Genomic DNA, 20137 nt, shown 5'->3' with positions numbered 1-20137 from the left:
AAGCAGGAAGAATCCTTGAACCCTATATGGGTGTGCTGGTTACAAAAATATGGATTTGAATTTTATCTGAACCAACCTCTATCTGTAGGAGATGATAGTTATGGTTGTATAAGAGCACCAATAAGAGCTACAAACCAATTTGTATTTTTTAAATCTATTGTCAAGTGATACATGATTAAATTACTTACAGCTCAAGTTCACTCTCCATATTGAAATTTTCAGTGACCTGTCACTTCAGATTTTTTTGTCAAGGCCCATGAAAATGGGCAAGCGCTGCTCTCTTGATTCTGTTCAGACCAGTAGTAGTTTCCCCCTGAAAAATGTAATTCCTATAATAACATCAACATGGCTCAAGTTGCAACCAAGCAGAGCTCTGGGGTAAATATTTCAAAATAACAATTTAAGTACAAAGAATAACAAGAAACCCAAAGAAAGATATCTAACTACTAACAGTAGAATATATACAAGACTCCATCCCTCAGAGAAGCTCTCTCAGACATTAGTAAAGTACTGTCACCAAGATTCACTTCTCAAGCAATAATGATACCCTTATTACAAGAAAAAATTTTCGATACGAGAAGTATCGCAAATTTCAAACAAACAAGATTAGAAATAAACAGCAGCAGGTAACAGAAATTAACGAAAAGAAGATCCAAACCTTAAAAGTCTGATTATCAACAAAATCTATATTAGATTTATCTACCCAGAATACTTGTACAGCAACCTAAACACCTTATTCCCTTCAAGGGATTATATTCTATTATAATTTACATAAAACAGCATCCCCAAGCTACAGCTGCAATGCAACTTACAGAACAAAACAGAAGAAAATAGAACAGGCACGATGAAGGACTTTTGATTCACTAGATGCGAACAAAAGAGGGGGAAACGAGGAGGAAACAACAGGAACACGCGATGAGATACTTTTGGATGCTTTCTTTCTTCAGTACGGCAGGTTGTATAACAGAAAGATAAAAAAAGAATGTGCGCGACGAAATGGAAAGAAAGAAAAAGACTGTACACGACAAAAGGGTTAAGATACTTTCTACATGAAATAGCTGAGCGATTCCTTCTTCCTCGAGCCACCTTCTCCATACAAATCATTCCATTGTTGAAGCTCGTTCATGTTTCTAGACTCCGACGAGACACTCGCACACACCTGCATCATGGATTTGACAAGAACACATGCAGAGTTAGCAAACCAGTTTTTAATTTACTTCATATGGTAAGAATATTCAGTAGGTTAAGTCACACTCATTACCGAATATATGGCTATGACTGTTTCTAAAACAACCTTATTTCTTTTGTTCGCCAGAATCCATGGACGAACAAATGTAATGGAGGAACAAATGTGTAAATACATGTGAAGTTATACAGTCACATAGGACAAATAACACTGTGAATGCTATTAGATCTAAATCTTAATTTCATCAAACATGACACCATCTCGCTGACAGGTCATAAAGATACTTCCCGAACCATCTAGGATCAAAACGATGGTGGGGGCCAAAAAAAGAGGAAAAATGGAGAATGCTTTTTTGGACAAACATCTGAAATAGCAATGCAATGTATGTATTAGCACTCTAGTTGCACACATCTAAAAGAGCAATAGAAATTAAAAAGGGTGAAAATGTTGTGCCAGTAGTGAAAAGCGGATAAGAAGTGTAAATAGATGAACCTCATCAACTGCAACAGGAGAAAGTAAAATGCAGTCACATAAAATAAAAAACCTTGTATGCCTCCCTGAGTTTTTACTTGTCCGGGAGAATATTTTGAAGTTGGGAATGAGTTCCATGTAATTCCCGATTGGAACACTTAACTTCTTCTAGAACCTTTCTTGATCTAGGAGAATTTCGAGGGTTTCACCTTCACTGAGGTTAACACGTGTGAACATGAGGCTAAAACTATATGAACATGAAGGCAGAGTTTCCTACTAAATCAGCTTTCACGACGACGATGATAATGGTGGTGTGCTGCTGCTGATGATGATACAAACTCGTGACCCAGAACAAATATTAAATGGAATTTTAAGTACATCATTGGAAGAAAGGGAAAGACATGATTTGCAAGGTTGAACCAGAAGTAAATAATACAACAGGAGTATATTTGGCGATTGGCAGTTATGAGAAACCTAGGCTAAAAATATATATCTAAAACTAAATCACAAATTAACCTTCTCATGTGCATATTTGAGGTCTTCCATGTTTAGAGGACGAATGTCCCGGTCACTGCGTAACTGTGGTACTGGTTTGCCTTCTGCTAATGCTAAATTCCTCTCCTGCAGATAGAGATAAATTCTTATTACATTATTAAGCCAAGCAAACAATCATACAAGATAGAAATAGTCCTTTTAAATAAGAAAAAAAGTGCAACATAAATCCATTAAATGATTTGACCAGTTAATATAGCCAATGTTACTCTAGTCACATTTTGGCATTGACCTGAAATGTTTTGAACACTAGATAGCAAGCAATAAGAAAATGGGGTTCAAAAACCAAATAAACGAGAATTAAGGAATCTAAATCAGACGGTCAGACCTTCTTTTCCTTCTCCAAAATTTCTCTAATTGGACAATGTGCAGCAGCAACACAAAGATTCTGCAACAGGAAGAAGTTTTCATGCTAAAAATACTGAACATTTTAGTTAGTTTTTAAAAAACAGCAAGAATTTAAAAGAAAAATATACCTTGAGGTCACTTCCTGAATATCCATCAGTCATATTAGCTATTGCTTCTAAATCAACATCAGGTGCCAAATCTTCTTTGCCCAGTATTACTCTTAGTATCTTTTCTCTATTTGATACATCTGGCAAGTTCACCATTAATCTACAGCAGGTGCCAAGCTTCACATCAAAATTCTGTACAACACACTTTCATTCTGCGCCGTTACAGCTAGAGTTATCAGTTTGGTACCTTCTTGGAAGCCTCCTTACAACAGCCTCATCAAGGTCAAAAGGCCTATTGGTAGCTGCAAGCACCAATACTCGCTCTTTATCCTTTGTACGGAGACCATCCCAGTTTAGCATAAATTCATTTTTCATCTTGCGCATAGCTTCATGCTCTCCTGAATTTCGCCGCCTACTCAACATACTGTCAACCTACAATAGCAAGGTGATTGGGGATCACAATAATTGATTTAGCAGACAACTCATGCTCCTATGTAGGATGCATAGTGTAAAAGAATGCACCGGAAGCTTCAGGAAAATGCTAAAAAAAGGATCAATAAAATCTACACTTGTAGGATACTGACTGTAGTAGCAACTGCATGTATTCCTTCTTTCATTTACTAGAAAAAGATGCATGATATAAAGGAGGCAATGTTCATTTAGCAAAAAAGTTTTATCCATGATTTATGTCTGTTATTTCAAGCTTTAAGACGTGCCTTCCACAACAATGAACTCATTATTTGAGAATTAAAAAAAGACCCTTATTAAAAATAATTAGCAAAATCGACCGTTTTGTAAAATTATTAGCAAAACCAATCTCTTTTTTAAAAAGAGGTCGATTTTGAAAAAATCCAGCTTTAAAATACACGGGACAAGTCCCGTGTATTTAGTTCTCATTAATTAAACCTTAAACATTTCATCACAAAATACACGAGACGACCATTTCAGATTAACCGTAATTAGCGACCACTAATTACACGTGACTACTAGTCTCATACATTTTAAAATCAGTATGTTGCAAAATCGACCACTTTTTGGCCACTTAGAGATCGATGCTGCTAATATTTTCATAAAAGGGTCAGTTTTGCTTATTATTTTTCAAAAATAGCCTTTTTTTTAAAAATTCTCCACTCCTTATTTTTTATATATATATATATATATATATATATATGAGTGGATAGAAAGTTTGGTGGACAAATGCCTCTTGTCCACTTAAGTTGACATAAGTTCACTTCTCTCTCTCTCTCTCTCTCTCTCTCTCTCTCTCTCTCTCTCTCTCTATCTATCTATATATATATATACACACACACAGTGTTGTCAATGCGCAAAACGCAATGCGGGTCGCAAAGCATCTTTATGCGCACATGCGCAAGGCGCAACGCGATGCACGCGCCCGAGTGATGCGAGGCGCACACCGCACACATAATTTTTCAATATATGTAATCAAGCGCGAAAGAACATGTTTTTAGAATTTACATAAAAAATATCATGATAAATAATATATTACTACAAAATCACAATATAATGCCTTAATTTCTAATGCTAACACCCAACGTAGTAGCAAAATTCATAAAATTTTAAATCAAATGTTAAATCAAGATTAATATCCAAGCAAAGGATTAGTAATTGTCCTCAATTGAAGGCTATTAAAAAGGCCTAATTGATTTATTTTACTTTTTGGGATATGGAATATCAAGTATAAAGATTCGATTGAAATGTTAACAAATAAAACTATACGAGGATATGTACTATATGCACCCTACACAAAGTAAGGATGAACGCGAGGCGCAAAAAGCGCTCCTGCATCAGATGTGGAGCGCTTCGACACCGCCCCGCATCGTAAGGCGCAATGAGACGCGCGCCCTTGAAAACACTGTATGTGTGTGTGTGTGTGTGTATATATATATATATTAAAGCTCCTTATGTCTTGCATGGATCCCTAGGTTCATCAATTGATAAGAAAGTTGGTAAATGGTCCATTAAGATTGACATTAAGGATCTCTCTCTCTTATGTATAGATATTACTATAGTATATATATATATTATATATCATATTATTATACTATATAATTAATATAATATATATATATATATATATATATATATTATATATATAGAGCCAGAGAGTCTCTCTCTCTATGATATGTGCTAATATTATGATTATATATAATATTTATATATATATAATATACCATACATAGAGAGAGAGTCTTGCTCTCTCTCTCTCTCTCGTCTAATTATAATTATATACTATATATATGATATATATATAGTATATATATATATATATAGCAGACAAGACTCCTATCGAACTACAGTGGCATAGGCGAATAGTTATCACAAAATACTTTTTAAGCACTCATTTATTAATATAAGAAAGTTCCTTCATATCATGCAAGGGAATCCCTCGTAAGATCCTGGATTAAAGTTTGGTGAAACCTCATTTCCTTTCACTTATAACGTTAGATAGGATTTTCACCTATATTACATATATATATATATATTATATTATATATATATATTATATATATTATTATATATATATATTATATAGTTCGTAAAGCATTCCTAACCCCCCCCTGACATCGTCGGTATAGTTCTTAGGAACCAATTCCCGATGCATTTGCGAACTCATTCTCTCAAATACACGAATTAGTTCCCCAAAATTACCGTATCGCTTACAATTAAGTATGCAGGGCGCAGAATCCCTTTTAAGTGTACATGTACAAGACGCAATGCAATATGCGCAATCGAGTAAACGGAGGCACAATAGGATATATGAGTCAATGACTTTAATGTAACTAAATACCCGTGTTAATAAAATGTGAAATGAAACCTTGATACCAACACAAACTGTGTGAAAAGAAAAACAGAACAAAACACAAAATCTATAAAAAAGAATAATTTTTAAGTATTCTGTATGAAAAATATTGAAATGCATAATTAGTTTTCTGGTATCTAGCTTTCTCCTATACATTTTGGAAAATGGTAAGCACACCCAAAATAGTTATACAATGTCCCACAAACCGAACTTGCGTACCAAAGCAAGGTACAGCTCATTGAATCCAAATTTTCCAAATGGTGAATTGCATACTCGGATTCGTACCACAACCAGCTACATACTACGTACCCTGTAACTATATCTCCTAATGTCTCTCAGTAGAAGAATTTCCATGTCTAATTGTAGTACATCATTCATATGAGGATCCTAAATCGTAGTAATTAAAGAAATAAAGATAATCACAGAAATTCTGTTACTAACCTCATCAATAAAGATGACACTTGGGGAAATTTTACTTGCTAAAGAGAAAATTGCTTTCACATACTTCTCCGCCTCACCAAACCACTGCCACAAAGGTTAGAAGGCATTAGAGAATGGCAAGAAAGAGAAACGTGTAAGTAATTGCCCAAATTATAATTGTGATATCGGAATAGTACCTTGGAGGTTATGCTTGAAGATGATATATTAATAAAATTAGCACCTGCCTCTGTTGCAACAGCTTTAGCAAGCATTGTTTTCCCTGTACCGGGAGGACCAAAGAGCAGTATCCCCTTACAAGGCTGGAGACAGAAAGAGAATCTTTCCATTATTAACTTGGTAATAAGATGCACTCTGCAGTCATAATAGCAGAGACACATGACCCATCCGAGGAAAAGATAAACACTACTACCTATTAGAAAATATAGATTCTTATCAAAAGAATTAGCCATATCATATGGGGCATAAAGCTATAGGGTACTGACATTAACCTGGATTTACACCCTAAGCAACTGACTACAGGAATACATAGTTCAACTAATCGCTCATAGTGATTATGCTCAAAATAACAATTAAGGTGAAGCAGGCTCAAAAAAACAAATCCATTATAACTGATAAAGATAGCCTATTCTGAAAGTTCATTTTTATGCATGGTTCCTAAAATAAACTGGACTAACATATAAATAGTGGAATCCTTGATGTAGATGGTAGAGGGTTTGTTCTCAATGTTTAGAAATTACAAGAGTAATAACACAAGAGGACTGTGGTTTACTTTTTCTCAAGGAAAATTAACTAGAATTTCTGCAGAAACACCTCAGAAATAATCCTACTGAAATGGTGCCACTCTCTCATTACCCACTTTAAATGTGAATGTGATAAAAAGTTCTACGAGTTGAAGCACTTTATGTTTAGGTTTTTTCATACTCAACAGATGTATATGCCCGATAGCTATTATAGTCCAATAATAGATTTCTTCGAATTTTATTCACTAAACTCCCTTAGTTTCAAATACTTCTTGGTGTAACAAGATGGAAATATGAATCCATCAGTTGATCATGGAGTCATACAAATAGATACTCATATGCTTTGAGATTCGGATTTGTTGTTGTCGCAGCGACATCACAAACTGAACTGCTATACAGATGTGTAATTCATAGAAGTGGTGGCAAAAATGAATGTACAGGCATAACACTGTTGATTGAAAAAGGTTGCTCAGATTAGCACCGCAATGAACTTCCTGGCATTAAGTTCAGTAAAAGATGAAACTAATCTCAAGGATAATGACCTACTAAAGCATGAAGGACATAGCAAACATGCGTCACAGCATATAAGATATAATTTTCTAGGTCGTGCATAAATTATTAGAGCATATTTAAAAAATGACGCTTGTTAATAGTCGTCAAGGATACACAGTCATTCAAGGATCTACAGTCATGCAAAAGTAACGAGCAGCACTGGTAGTGACATTATGCAGACAGAATAAGCTATTAACAGGTCGCAGAGAAAGAAGGATAATGCATCACAAATAACCACGGCATAGACAAAGCTAGATCCCAATTCCCCTTGAATCCTTTGATTAATACAATCATGAATTAAAACATTCAAAGATGAGAATTCAAGGGACACGAAGAACCTAACGCCTCGTTTGGTACGTGAAATTCAAGTCAAGTGAGAATGGAATGAATTAAGGAATGTAATGGAATAACTGCAAGAATGGAATGAATTAAGGAATGTAATGGAATAACTGCAAGAATGGAATGTTCATTCTCATTCTCGCGTTTGGGTGCGATTAGGGAATTAAGTAGGAATGACAATCTTTTTTATTTTTGGTATGAGTAATTAATAAGCAATCAAGATATTATTTCAAAATTTTGATTCCCACTTACGTAGGAATGCCCATTACTACCGTCTCATTTGGAATGCCCATTCTCACATAAAGGGAAATGCATGAGAAGTGAGAATGAGCATTCTAGCTTCTAAAAAGATATTGTGTCGGGTATGCATGAATGAGAAAGTTGAAATGAGAGCATTCCATTCCCACCCTTTCATGCGTACCAAATGAGGCTTAAGATACAAAGCTACAAATTAACTAAGTTGCATCCAGCATTGCATGCAAACAGTACTTCCAAATATAGTTTCAAAAAGGTGACCGAAGGAACAATTCATGGGTCTCAAAGATGAAGAATAGAAATTTGAACTTGCAGGATGAAGATGCCACAGATTTTCTAATCATTTCTGACTTGTAGTACAGGTATTAACTGCCATAGAGCAAAGTAAGGCTAAAAGCCTAAAACCATCACATCTGAACAGGAAATGCAGCAGCTATAAGCAAGAAAGTCTAAAATCGCAATTAAAAGGAACCAAGAAGAAAAGAAAGAGTGCACTATGCCAAAGAGAGAAGAGAAAATGGAAAAGGCCAAAAAGAACCTAGAACTCTCTCGACCATTCTCACCCCTCAGCCCAAAAAAGGGAGGGGAAAACAGAAGAATAAGATAAAGAAAAGATAAAAGAAGAAGCATACGCAGATGCACAAAAAGAAGGAAAAAGAACTATTATAGTGTGAAAACATTAACAACTGGCAACAGAGGGAAGAAAAACAGAGTCCAAGTGGCAACTAATCAACAGTTATGATTGTCACCTGGATAAAAGAAATCAAAACTTACAGGCCAAGTTTTGAATTTAATAAAACTTATTTATCTTTAGACCTCAACAATAGTATCTGGCCAAATATACTGCTTTCATTGCTGCGCGCTGGGGGGTGGGTGTGGGAGTACGCTACGTATACATATAAGTCCGGATGTAGTATCACCTTAGCAATGTTTTAAAAAAGCTTTTTTTGAAACTCGCTTTGAAACTAACTTTACAACTTTTTGAAGGGTAAACACTTCAAAACTCAAGAGAGAAGCTATTCCCTTGAAGCTTATGCCTCATCACTTAAAGCATAACTGAAGTGTGTGCTTCGCGTGCTTCATGCAGTGCTTCTTTTTTGAAGCGCACGCTTTAATCAAGATAGAAGGATATAAAAAGATTTTTGACTAACATTAAAATGACCTTCAATGTGACCATGTGAGTGTAAACAAGATATATATAAGTTATGCATGTGAATCAATTTATTATGATTTGAATCTATACTTCATATATTTTAATCCTATTTGCTAATTAGGACATGAATGTATTTATTTGTAAATTATTATACCACCATATACTTTATGTTCATACTTCTTACAAACTTTAAAAGTAAAATAATTAAACTCATGAGGCTTACGCATCACGCTTCGCTTCATTAAAGGGTCTAACCCTTTGCCTTGCGCTTCCACTTTTATACACATTGCACCTTAGTGTGGGTTCACTTCCAAACTTCCCAGAGTATCACACGAAAAAATAAAATAACATAAAATAAAAGCTAACTACTGTAAGAAGCCTCTATTAATTCATTTTAGTACAAACAAAAACATGAATCAAAAGAACTTTTCTGTTTCATAAAGTTTCTTTTCCACACAAGATGGCAGTAAAGATTTTTTCTAGCATTCACACCGATACCATGATGGTTAGATGAGTTTTGATTATCATTGTTATCAACCGAGATCAGAACATCAATAGTACATATAAATCTCCCATTTGGTAGGCTGAAAAGATCCAGTACCTTTGTTAATTGTCCTTTACAGAATAACTCTGGCCTTTGCAATGGTAACATCACCAACTCCTTCAAGGTGTCCTTTACATTTTCCAATGCCCCAATGTCATCAAATGTAACTCCAATATCGTTAGGAGGTATAACCTCAGTCAGAAGCCTCTTCTCAAATTCATTTTCAGTAACAACATCCTGAAAACCTTCAGGATGTCAACTTCATAGGATCCAAAAACTTAATTAGACAACAAAAGCTCACTGCAGCAGATAAAGCTGTAAGCAGAAGAGAAGGTGGGTGTACAATAATTACCTTGAGCGATTTCTTTGAACACTTGGTATCACTTTGAATGTTTTCGAGCAAACTGTGCCCATGCCTAATGCTGTAAAATTGATAAACATAATATGAATATGCTACAAGCCAAAAATATATCTTGTTCCTCAAGTTCTTATAGAAGGAAAAATGAAGATAAAGAATAATCTAACCTTTCAAGGGAAAGCACAAGCTTATCATTCTTAGAAGATGATTCAATTGTACTGTGCTTAAGATGATGACTAAGAGCAAAACCAACTATCATGTCGATGTCTGTATATAAAACCACTCATTACAGATGGTTCACATGAGCTAAACAAACTATGAAGGAAATGGAGACCAACTTGCTCACCTTCCGTAGTAAGTGCTTGATTTTTTATGTCTATGGTTTCAAGATCACTGCACTCCAGTCCACTACGGGATAGAAACTGGACAACCATGAAGAATTGAAATCAAAATAATGAAAAATTAACGTCCCCTAATGAGAAAGAATCACGAAGAAACCATTAGGCAGAACACTCAATCAATACAACAAAGTAAGATCAATTTAGATTTTAGTAATTCACAAATAAACTGTTAGTAACAGCACTCTTCTTCCAGCTTCTAAAGCAGTTAGAATAACATGTGGACTGGCATTCACAAAGAGGATAGTATAACTCGTTTTGCATTAAGATTTAAGCATCAGCTACTAATAGGGTTATAGGACAACCTTGCAACTCAAAATTCATAGCAGCCTATGTTACTCGGTATTTCTATCATGAAGTTGTACCCATACATGACATATACCCGACACATACCTGTACCGAAACTATATGGATACTCCTTGGATATATGCATAAATATATTCAGACATCTACACAATTATATGGTATATGTTTTAATTTAAAACACTTGTCATACACTTCTTGGCATATATCCTACACTTCACATCCATTTCTTCAGGGTCATTAGACGGGCTGGGTTCGTTTCAGGCCACATCCAAGTTCAAAACTTTAATCTTAAAGGGGTGGCTAGTTCAAAAACAAGCCGTTTTCAATTTATAATGATAATAATAATAACATTAAAATGTGATATGAATTTTATTTTTCTAATATGACATGAATTGCCAAACAATAATGACCTCGCATAAATTATTAGTTTAAATGTAGTCGTGTACCTATACCCTACATTTTACAAATTTGTCGTGTTCCGTACCGGTACTCGTACATGTACCCGCTCCAATGCAACTTAAATAGAAGCAAAAAAGAAAAATCTACTGCTAGATTTCACCTGTGAAGATGTGTCCAGAAAACCATGAGTGCTAAAACCTACAGCCTCGTATGCCCTCATCTTAAACTAATCACTTCAATTACATTAGTGTGGGAATGATATAAAATCTAAAACGTGCATTTCAGGTTTGGTTGTTGATAACAATGTTACCAACGCTAAAAGAACAATTTGCGAGGATGAAGCCGAACTTGAAGCAGAAAGGGTTATGGTCTAAGTAGAATGGATATAATTGGGTCACTTATATATCGGCCTGAGTGAGAGTGAAGAAGATACAAAAGCATAGACGCACTCTGAAATTTAAATATATTGGATGGGAGCAACAGGAGCCAAGGTAGAGGAACAACATGTTAGATGGGCGGCCAATGATAGAAAACAACTAAGGGTGAGAAATTGGCAGAAGGAAAATGAAAATATTTCATGCCTAGCATGGATGCGAAGCAGCATTCCAGGAGAATGTGCTTTGATAACCCTAACTTTCAGTTGTTGTTTATATACTTTTATCAACAAATGTATACTTTATAGCATGAAAATGGACATTGAATCATTAGAATACAAAAAGTATGGTAACATATAACAAGACAGTAAGAGTATGTATGATTAAAAAGAGTGCAAGTGTTCGAACATAGAGATACCCCGTCCTCTGGTCATAAGGGAAAAAATGAAAAATAAATAAATAAGTGTATTAAGTCCCAGAGATTGGTTCAGCAACCTCTAGGACTAAGAACATATTTGGCAACATACTTATAAGTTACTCGTTTCACTTACAAGTAACTTTTTACTTATAAGTCACCAAACTCATGTTTGGTGAAGGTTCACTTATCTACTTATTTTTAACTCATAAGTAGCCAAAAAACAAGTTGGGAAATCCTAACTTAATTTTTCCTACTTATAAGTAGTTTTACTTATTAATGCCAAAAGACCATAAAACCCTCATCCCTTTAAATATTGAATTATTTTAATTAAATATTATCTTCTTATGAAATAATAAATAAATAAATTATATTAATAATTATTATTTAATTAATAAGAAATTAATTAAATAGTGTCAATATTAGTAATCAATAACCATCAATAATGTGATATATAAAATATATTAAACCAAATATTTTGTTATTATAAAATAGTTATTCTTATTAATTATTTAATTAATAAATACTTTTATTAATGATTGCTATTAAATTAATAATCTATATTTTATATTCTAAGAAGTAATTATTCTTATTATTAATTAGTTAACCAATAAATAAAGTAATTAATAATTACTATTAAATTACTTTTTATAATTTTTATCTTTTAGAATAAATAATTATTCTTCAATTAGTTTTATTAAATTAATTAATTAATATCAATATTAGTAATTAATAATTACAAATAATGTGGTATATAAATATATTTTAATTAAATGTATTTCATATTATGAAATAATTAATTTTTACTTAACTAATTAATAACTTTTATTTTTCATAATAAATAATTATTATAGTTAAAGTTATTATAATTATTATTTACTTAATTATTCATAGTTTTTGTTTTTGAGAATAAATATTATTCTTATTGATTATTATTTAATTAATATATTAATTCACTAATTATTATTCTTTTAGACATTTCATTTTCATCATGTTCATCTATTACTCCCATATAACGGATTAATAACTTTCTTCCAAACTTAGCTATTGCTTTGGCATTATTCACTTCTGATTTTATTTCCTCTATAATATTTTTACCTTCTACTGTTCCTTCAAAGCCTTTTAACCATTGTGCTATATATCCTCTTGATAAAATTGATAACATTGAGGATATGAGGTGCTTAGGTCAGTGTTTTGAGAGCTTTACTGTGATTAGGATATAGGTTTGACTCAGTTGATCTATAAGTTAAAAAAAAAAGGAACAGAGGGAAACAGGGAGCAGAGTCTATACCTTCCAAGAAGTACTCAAGAATTGTAACTTTTCTATAGGGAAAGGCTAAATAAGCAATAGACTATAGCCTATAGGCATCATTGACAGCCATTTGGGGGTAAATTTACATTATGATATGTTTTTTCATAAGAAAAAGCATCAAGTTGTTATGTGAGAAAAAGGAACATGGCACAGTACAAAAACATCATCAATTTTCTATTTGCAGAAAGCAGGACAGACAAACATTCTACAAAAATTCAAAGTGGATCAGTAAGTCAGCAGCTATAATCCAAGTTCAACTTACAGAGCGGATACTCAAAATGTTCGACTTGGCATTAAGAGTTTCAATATCGCGGTCTAGTTGATGTTTCCACTCTAGAAGTTGGGCCTCCTCCTACATATTTCCATAATATTCAGGAACACTTTCTGCAAAGATAAATAGCAAAAAGTATTGGTAATTTGTACATCACTGCAGTGTACCTGTGGAAGCTGGATGGAAATTTTGTTTGGAAAAAGCCTGGTTACTTGCTTCATTGCCTTTGGAACTTCCTTGCTTCTCTCATGCAACCTTCCAAAGCTATCCTGCATTTCAGTGAGCTCTAATATTTAAATCTACCAATTGACAACTAAAAATATGAAATCAAAGCTAGCCCATTAAAGTCCTACAGGCTAGAATATGCATTGTAAACATGAAACAAATGAAAATTGCATCTTAATTAGTGTTCGTAAGCATTCATCACGATTCAAAAGGATGCATGCAGGTAATGGCCAATGAAGAACGAAGAGCCATGAATTAAAAGTTGGCGAATAAATACATGTTGTGTGTGTGTGTGAGAGAGAGAGAGAGAGAGATTTTTGAAACGGAAAAGTCATAGTCAAGCAGATTTATTTCGATATAGGAAGGATAGACATGTTGGGTCCTTTTGTTTTGATGATGATTTACAAACAATTTACATCTAACATCTAACGTTATTTGTCTAGTGTTCGTGTTTTTGTATTGATTGTAGACAAACAACATGTTAGAGGATGGATGGAATCGAGCATTCACGATCAAATCCAATGGAGGTTGGCGGAATAGTGAAGTGAAGCAATGCAATTCATGTTGAAGATCAAAGTTCAAGCTTCATCTGCAAGTGTACCAAGATAGAGCTTCGTTAAAGATCACAAGCTTGGGTATATTTAGTTTAGGTTTTTATATTATGTGTGTTAGTACTTTAAGCTCAATCACATACACACACATACAAGTTTTGGTTATATATATATATATATATATATATATATACATGTTTTAGTTTTATTGTTTACAAGTTTATATAAATATGAAACCTATATTATTGTTTACATATATATACATGTTTCATATTTATCATTTTGTTAAATGCATATTGTGCAAAACTTTATTTTTGCATAATATTGAGTTTTTGGTTTATAGACTTAACAACAATAGTTTGTATCTTTTATCAAGTCTATAAAATCAGTTTATAAAGTTTTCAAAACATGGTTTAGTTAAAATATCAAAAACATGTGTTTTGTATTTTTATGTTTTGGACTAGTTTTGAAAAATGATGAGTTTTCACAAATGTGAAGTGCAATTTCAAAAATTCTTTTTGTAACATGTTCATTTACATGTTTACAATGATTTCCCAAAGTTTTATATTTTTTAGAATTTATTTGCTATTTTTAAAGACACTTCAAAAATCAGTTTTACTAAGATTCAGGCTGATAACCTGTTATCAATCGACTGGTAAGTCGACTGATGTGTCGACTGAAGAAAGTGTCTGGAATAATAAAAAGTTTATGTATTGTTTTGATCGACTGACCAGTCGACTGATGGGATCATCAGTCGACTGGTAAGGTCCGTCAGTCGACTGATGAGCTGGAAAATGCCTCTAACGATCAGCTCATCAGTCGACCGTCGACTGAGTCAACTGATGCTGTAACGGTTAGTTTTTTTAGCCTTTTACAGATTTAGGTTTTTAGTCTTTTTGCATTGGTTTCTCTTGGCTTTGGGGTTTTCTATAAATACCCCCACATTTCCTCAATTCAATTTAACTAGAGAAAAGTTCTAAAAAAAGTGTTTACAAGTTTTGTTTAAGGGTTCCAAAGTTTGTTTCGTGTGTTTACAAGTTAGTGAAGAAACTTTCACAAGAGCAAGTGGAGATCATCCTTTGGTGTTTGAGCATTCACTCTTCTCCCACTCTCTTGTTATCCATAGAGAAGTTTTCTAAACTCAATCTAGCTTTATATTTATATCATTTGATATCAATTCATTAAGCTAGTGTTTATATTGAGTTTAGTTGATTTTATTTACTCATCGTTTACATACATAACCATTGAACTTATTGTATTTTTATACATTGTATAATTTAGGTTGTGGGGTTTGCGTGACATTGAGTGTGAGCCTACATTGTGTTCTCATCTATTGTAGAGAACAAATTTATATTTGTGAGCTTCATTGAGTTACACATTGTATTACACTTGGACACCAAGAGAAGTGGTTGGTGAGAGACGGGGTCGGTAGTAAAACCTAGTGAGAGGTGGTAATTCCGAATACTTGAGGAAGGTGACACGGGCTAGACCAACACTTAGAGGGTGTGAAGTGTAATTGCAAGTGTGTAAGTTATAAAGTTTTCGGTGAACTAGAAAATTGATTATTGTATTGAGCTATAATTATGAGGTTCACTTTGTATTACACTAGTATACCAAGATGAGTGCGTGGTGAGAAACGGGATCGTCCCAAGAGGAGTGGGTAGATGATAATGCCTAGAGAGAGATTATAATTCCTAACACTTGAGGGAGACACGGGCTAGAGACCAACACTTGAGGTGGTAGTGTAGTTACATTGTGAGTGATTGTGAATGTTGATCGGTGAGCATTGAAAACCGACATTGTGAGGTGTAAATGTTTTTCGGGTAAGCATAGAAAACCCGGTATGATAGTGGAGATCTCCTCGAGGTGAGGAGCGGAGATTTAGATCGTGGGGGACCGAACTCCGTGATCATATCTTGTGTTTGTGATTGTGATTGTATTAGCGTACTTATTTTTGTGTTCATATCTTATATCGCCTTTGTGTATTGCTTATTGTTTATATTCTCACTCTCTTGTTTGTGTTCATATTGCCCTTGGTTTATTATCCTTGCACATATATTGTTCATATCTCTTGTGCTAGGATATATTTGTTCGTAAAGTTTTAATTTGGCATAAACCGGATTAGATTAGCATAAACCCTATTCACCCCCATCTAGGGTTCTTTCCTAGTGGCATTAGGGTGCTTTCAAGACAGATATCATGTAAAAATTGTAAATTTATAGCGGGATAGGGCTTGAGCACACAAGATGCAAGGATTGATTGATGGTAACTAGATTTCGATCGAGAGGAAAAAGAAACTACATGGACAAGAAACAGGGACAAAATGTTGCAACGTCAAAGCAGAGAAAATCAGAACATTAAAGGACAAGATATAGTAGGAAAATAGATAAAGAAACCACTATCATGGTGAATAATCTCTGGTTGTAATGAAAGTAGTTTCTATAGTATAATATTATAAATTTCAACCCACCATTCCCTAGGAGTTTTGGTGTAGTAGAAGGAACTTCAACATGGTACCAACTAGGGATGACAAACTTTGACCTGACCCACTGACCTGAATTCGGGTCAAGTTAAATGGGTACAGGTAATATTCGGGGCAACCCGAGTTACCCATATAATAACCGGGTCAACCCTAGATTACCCAATTATGACTCGTTTGTTACCTAACCCCAAATCAGCACCTCTTTCTTTTCCTCCTCATGCCAAGGTTTTCTCATCTGAAACCACCAAAAGCAATGGGGATCGGCAACCGGCACCAGAATGTATAAGCAGCGACAGTGGAAGCGATTGGCGAAGGAGAAGATCGGCGACGGAGGCGGCGATCGGCAACGACGAGCACCATAGATTCTTTGTTCGCTCCTTTCTCGTGTAGCTTCTGAGCTTGACATAAACTCCAAGTCCTTTTGCTTTTTCGTTCTAAATTCCCTAGTATATCAATGAAGTTTGTGTGATCTACAATCGGGAAGTTCAGCACTGGCTTTGAAGACAAGTTCTTTTCAGTTTGTCTTCTAAATGTTAAGACTTTTAGGGTTTATTGATTAAAGTACGCCAATTTCTCAATTAAAGGTGTGTAATTGATTTGAATACTTTAATTTCTTAGTTAAGATCATATTTTTCTGCCACAATCATTTTAGATTTGCTTATTTTGTATTTTTCTTTATTTTTCCGTTTGATTTTTAAATGGGTTTATGATTCAATTGATGTTTATGCAAGCAAATTTAATTGATTTTGTTCTCAGTGCTCTATATCATAAAGACTAATTCTCATTAGCTACAGTTGATTTTATAGGGCATCATTTTGCTATTATTTCTTTGTAATTAAACAATGTAAAGAAGTTCATTCTCCTCTTCTTTTGAGATAAGAAAGATCCATGATTTGTTGAGCGTCCTGCAGAGCATTTCACCACGAACCCATTAAACTTAAATAGGTCACTTTGTAGGTTGGGTGACCCATTTAATAAATGGGTTGGGTAACATGACATGTTTATTAAATGGGTTGGGTCCTGGTCAGACTTATATGGGTCGGGTCATGACCTGCCCCGAAATGACCCAACCCGACCCGTTTGCCACCCCTAGATCTACTAACGCAACCCAGGTTCAAATCCCACCAGCCATACATTTTAAAACAGATTAAAAAATGATGTTGCTTCAGTCCACATTTTGACTCAATAAATGGCGGGGGCATGTCAGAGAGTAAAATTATAAATTTCAAGCCTCACCATAATTTCACAGTTTGGTGCAATAGAAGGGACTTTAAGAATAGCAAAGAGATTATTAGACTCTAGAAATATTTCATTGTATATTAAAGAGAACTGATAGTGGAATGACGAAATTAGAACGAATAAGGCAAAGGGGAAATCCGTAAACATTATGCATCAGAAAAAATGCAGGAAATATAAAATTAAAATTATGCAATCAGAAAGAAAGCTCAAAAGCTGTTACTGAATCAACTTATGTAAAACTATATAATTTATATAAAAGACTAAGGATGAGATAGTGTAGGGTACAGACCTCAGGTAATACTAACAGTTGTACAAGGAGCAAAAATTAGGATTTCTAGTGAAGCAAAGAGGTACAAAGAAAGTTGTGTTGTTACCGCAAGCTGTGTTGAACTAGGCCTCAAAACCCACAAGAATTCTTACTACTTATGAGCTATTATCCAGTGATAAATTGGATAGCTGCATCTCATTGTGAACTCTATTAAATAATGACACTTGATGTTATTATTAAAGTCCTAATTGACTTTGGACTCTAGTCCAGTTTGTTGGTTTCCAGCACCTGAGGACACTTCAGTTCACGTGAATTATAAGTCTTCATCGGATTGCTTTTCGGACTCCTAATCACAGAAGCATCTCTCAAATGAACGATGAGGACTAGCCCACGATTAAGGCTAATTGAGGGGCATTTAGGATATCATCAAAACACTTTTCAGGTTAGTCTGCCGTCATTGCATTTTTCTGGAGAAACAACAGAGAGTTTAGAGAGGGTTCTTGAGAGTTAAGCTTTTGCCTTTTGAGATCTTGTACTAATTTCCCTATTCTAGAGTAGAATTTCTTTGACACCTCTACCGTGGAGATAGCCCAAATTGGGTGAACCATGTAAAACTTTGTATTTGTGATTGCTTGTTGTTTACTCTTGTGCTTGTTCTTCGCAATTATTTCCACGGAATTGTGCACTTGTTCTAACAAGCTGTTTATTTGAAATTTAAGAAAAAGTGATTTCATCTATGATAGGAACTCAAGATATTGCCAAAAAAGTTTATGAAGTTACACCCTTTGTGTGTGTCGCGAACACACAGGCATATTCAGATGCAGAAAATATGCAACGACGTCTATGGTTCATATGACACGTATCCTCTTTGCCACATATGGCCAATTTTATGTCGCTAAGCACGAGGAGTAACCACTATCAGAATCACACAAAACGTATAACTAAAATTTGTCTGAGAAAAACAAGGTAAAACAGGAACAACTGAACAATCTTAAGGAAGACCAGAGCATTCAATACTTGTTCAAACTTCAAGTTCAAACTTACTGGGAAAGCTAAGTCTAGAAGTGCTGCCTGGGTGCTCCCAAATTTTTTAAAAAGATGACCACAAGGATTAGCCTGCAAATTGATTAACCCGAGAAGATTAGTAAGGAAAAAGATGTCAGGGTATCAGGATAAACACTCATCCTGCATGAAGTAAAAATCACAAAAAAGAAAAAGAAAACATTGAAGAAAGATCAAAGGAAAAAGGGAAAGGAGGAACGACAAGCATTACCTTCTCATTGGAGCTATCTGTTTGGGTGTAGGAGCCAATTACCAAAACGCCAGGTGGGAAATCAAGTCTGCCCTTTAGAACTAAGGACGACTCTATGCTTCCCGTCACTGATTTTTCTATGTCTTTAATAAATATAATGAAAGGACCATTTTTACTTTCTTCAGATACAACCTAATATACTTGAGTAAATAAGCGCAAGAGTAGCAATGGAAAATCTCAAAGAACATTAGTCTAAATGGAAAAAAGCCGAACCTACCTCTTGTAACTCTTCATAGGAATCCTTATCATTATCTTCAGTTCCAGAATTATCTAGTCGAAGCAAGCGGGCTTGATAGCGAGAGAGAGAAAACAGGTTGAATAATTAGCAAAAGGCAAAAGCAAATTAAATCATGCAAATAAGTTCAAAAAGCCTGAACATGGAGATCACCAGCACAAAAGAAACCATGGTCTTCTTCGCACAGACCCCCAAGATCATTGCCCTCAGGAATTTGTCTGTCAAATCTAACTCCAATTTTTGATAATCCATTTTCTTCAAAAGCAAGGACCACTTTTCCACGATAGCCAAATTTTGGACCCCTACATATCATGTGACCAAAAAAGTTGGTTGATCAACAGCAAGATAATGATGCAGATATGGCTAAAGACGAGAAATAATAGGTAATATACGATTTTAAAGCACCAACAAAATGCCAACAATACTATCTTCAAACCCATTTATCATACAATAAATAAAGCAATTCAGAGTTTTACTGCCCTG

The 20137-nt window shown here is 34.4% G+C and overlaps 1 protein-coding gene across 1 annotated transcript in view; it reads right to left on the bottom strand.

Moving 5' to 3' along the window:
- LOC109831413 overlaps positions 784 to 20137 on the bottom strand; it is a 31561-nt gene continuing 12207 nt past the window's right edge. The window contains exons 12-28 of the mRNA XM_020398737.1: positions 19808 to 19956; positions 19637 to 19707; positions 19381 to 19551; positions 19152 to 19223; positions 13510 to 13611; positions 13334 to 13423; positions 10214 to 10289; positions 10035 to 10134; positions 9862 to 9931; positions 9567 to 9746; positions 6103 to 6225; positions 5927 to 6010; positions 2912 to 3096; positions 2686 to 2824; positions 2538 to 2597; positions 2174 to 2278; positions 784 to 1159 (exon numbers count right to left, since the gene is read on the bottom strand). Of these exons, the coding sequence (XP_020254326.1) occupies positions 1046 to 1159; positions 2174 to 2278; positions 2538 to 2597; positions 2686 to 2824; positions 2912 to 3096; positions 5927 to 6010; positions 6103 to 6225; positions 9567 to 9746; positions 9862 to 9931; positions 10035 to 10134; positions 10214 to 10289; positions 13334 to 13423; positions 13510 to 13611; positions 19152 to 19223; positions 19381 to 19551; positions 19637 to 19707; positions 19808 to 19956 (1891 nt within the window). The 3' untranslated portion in view covers positions 784 to 1045. The remainder of the gene's footprint in view (positions 1160 to 2173; positions 2279 to 2537; positions 2598 to 2685; positions 2825 to 2911; positions 3097 to 5926; positions 6011 to 6102; positions 6226 to 9566; positions 9747 to 9861; positions 9932 to 10034; positions 10135 to 10213; positions 10290 to 13333; positions 13424 to 13509; positions 13612 to 19151; positions 19224 to 19380; positions 19552 to 19636; positions 19708 to 19807; positions 19957 to 20137) is intronic.

Source organism: Asparagus officinalis, chromosome 2 (assembly GCF_001876935.1).
Source record: "Asparagus officinalis chromosome 2, Aspof.V1, whole genome shotgun sequence".
Classification (NCBI taxonomy): domain Eukaryota; kingdom Viridiplantae; phylum Streptophyta; class Magnoliopsida; order Asparagales; family Asparagaceae; genus Asparagus; species Asparagus officinalis.
This window is presented reverse-complemented; position numbering and strand designations above follow the sequence as displayed.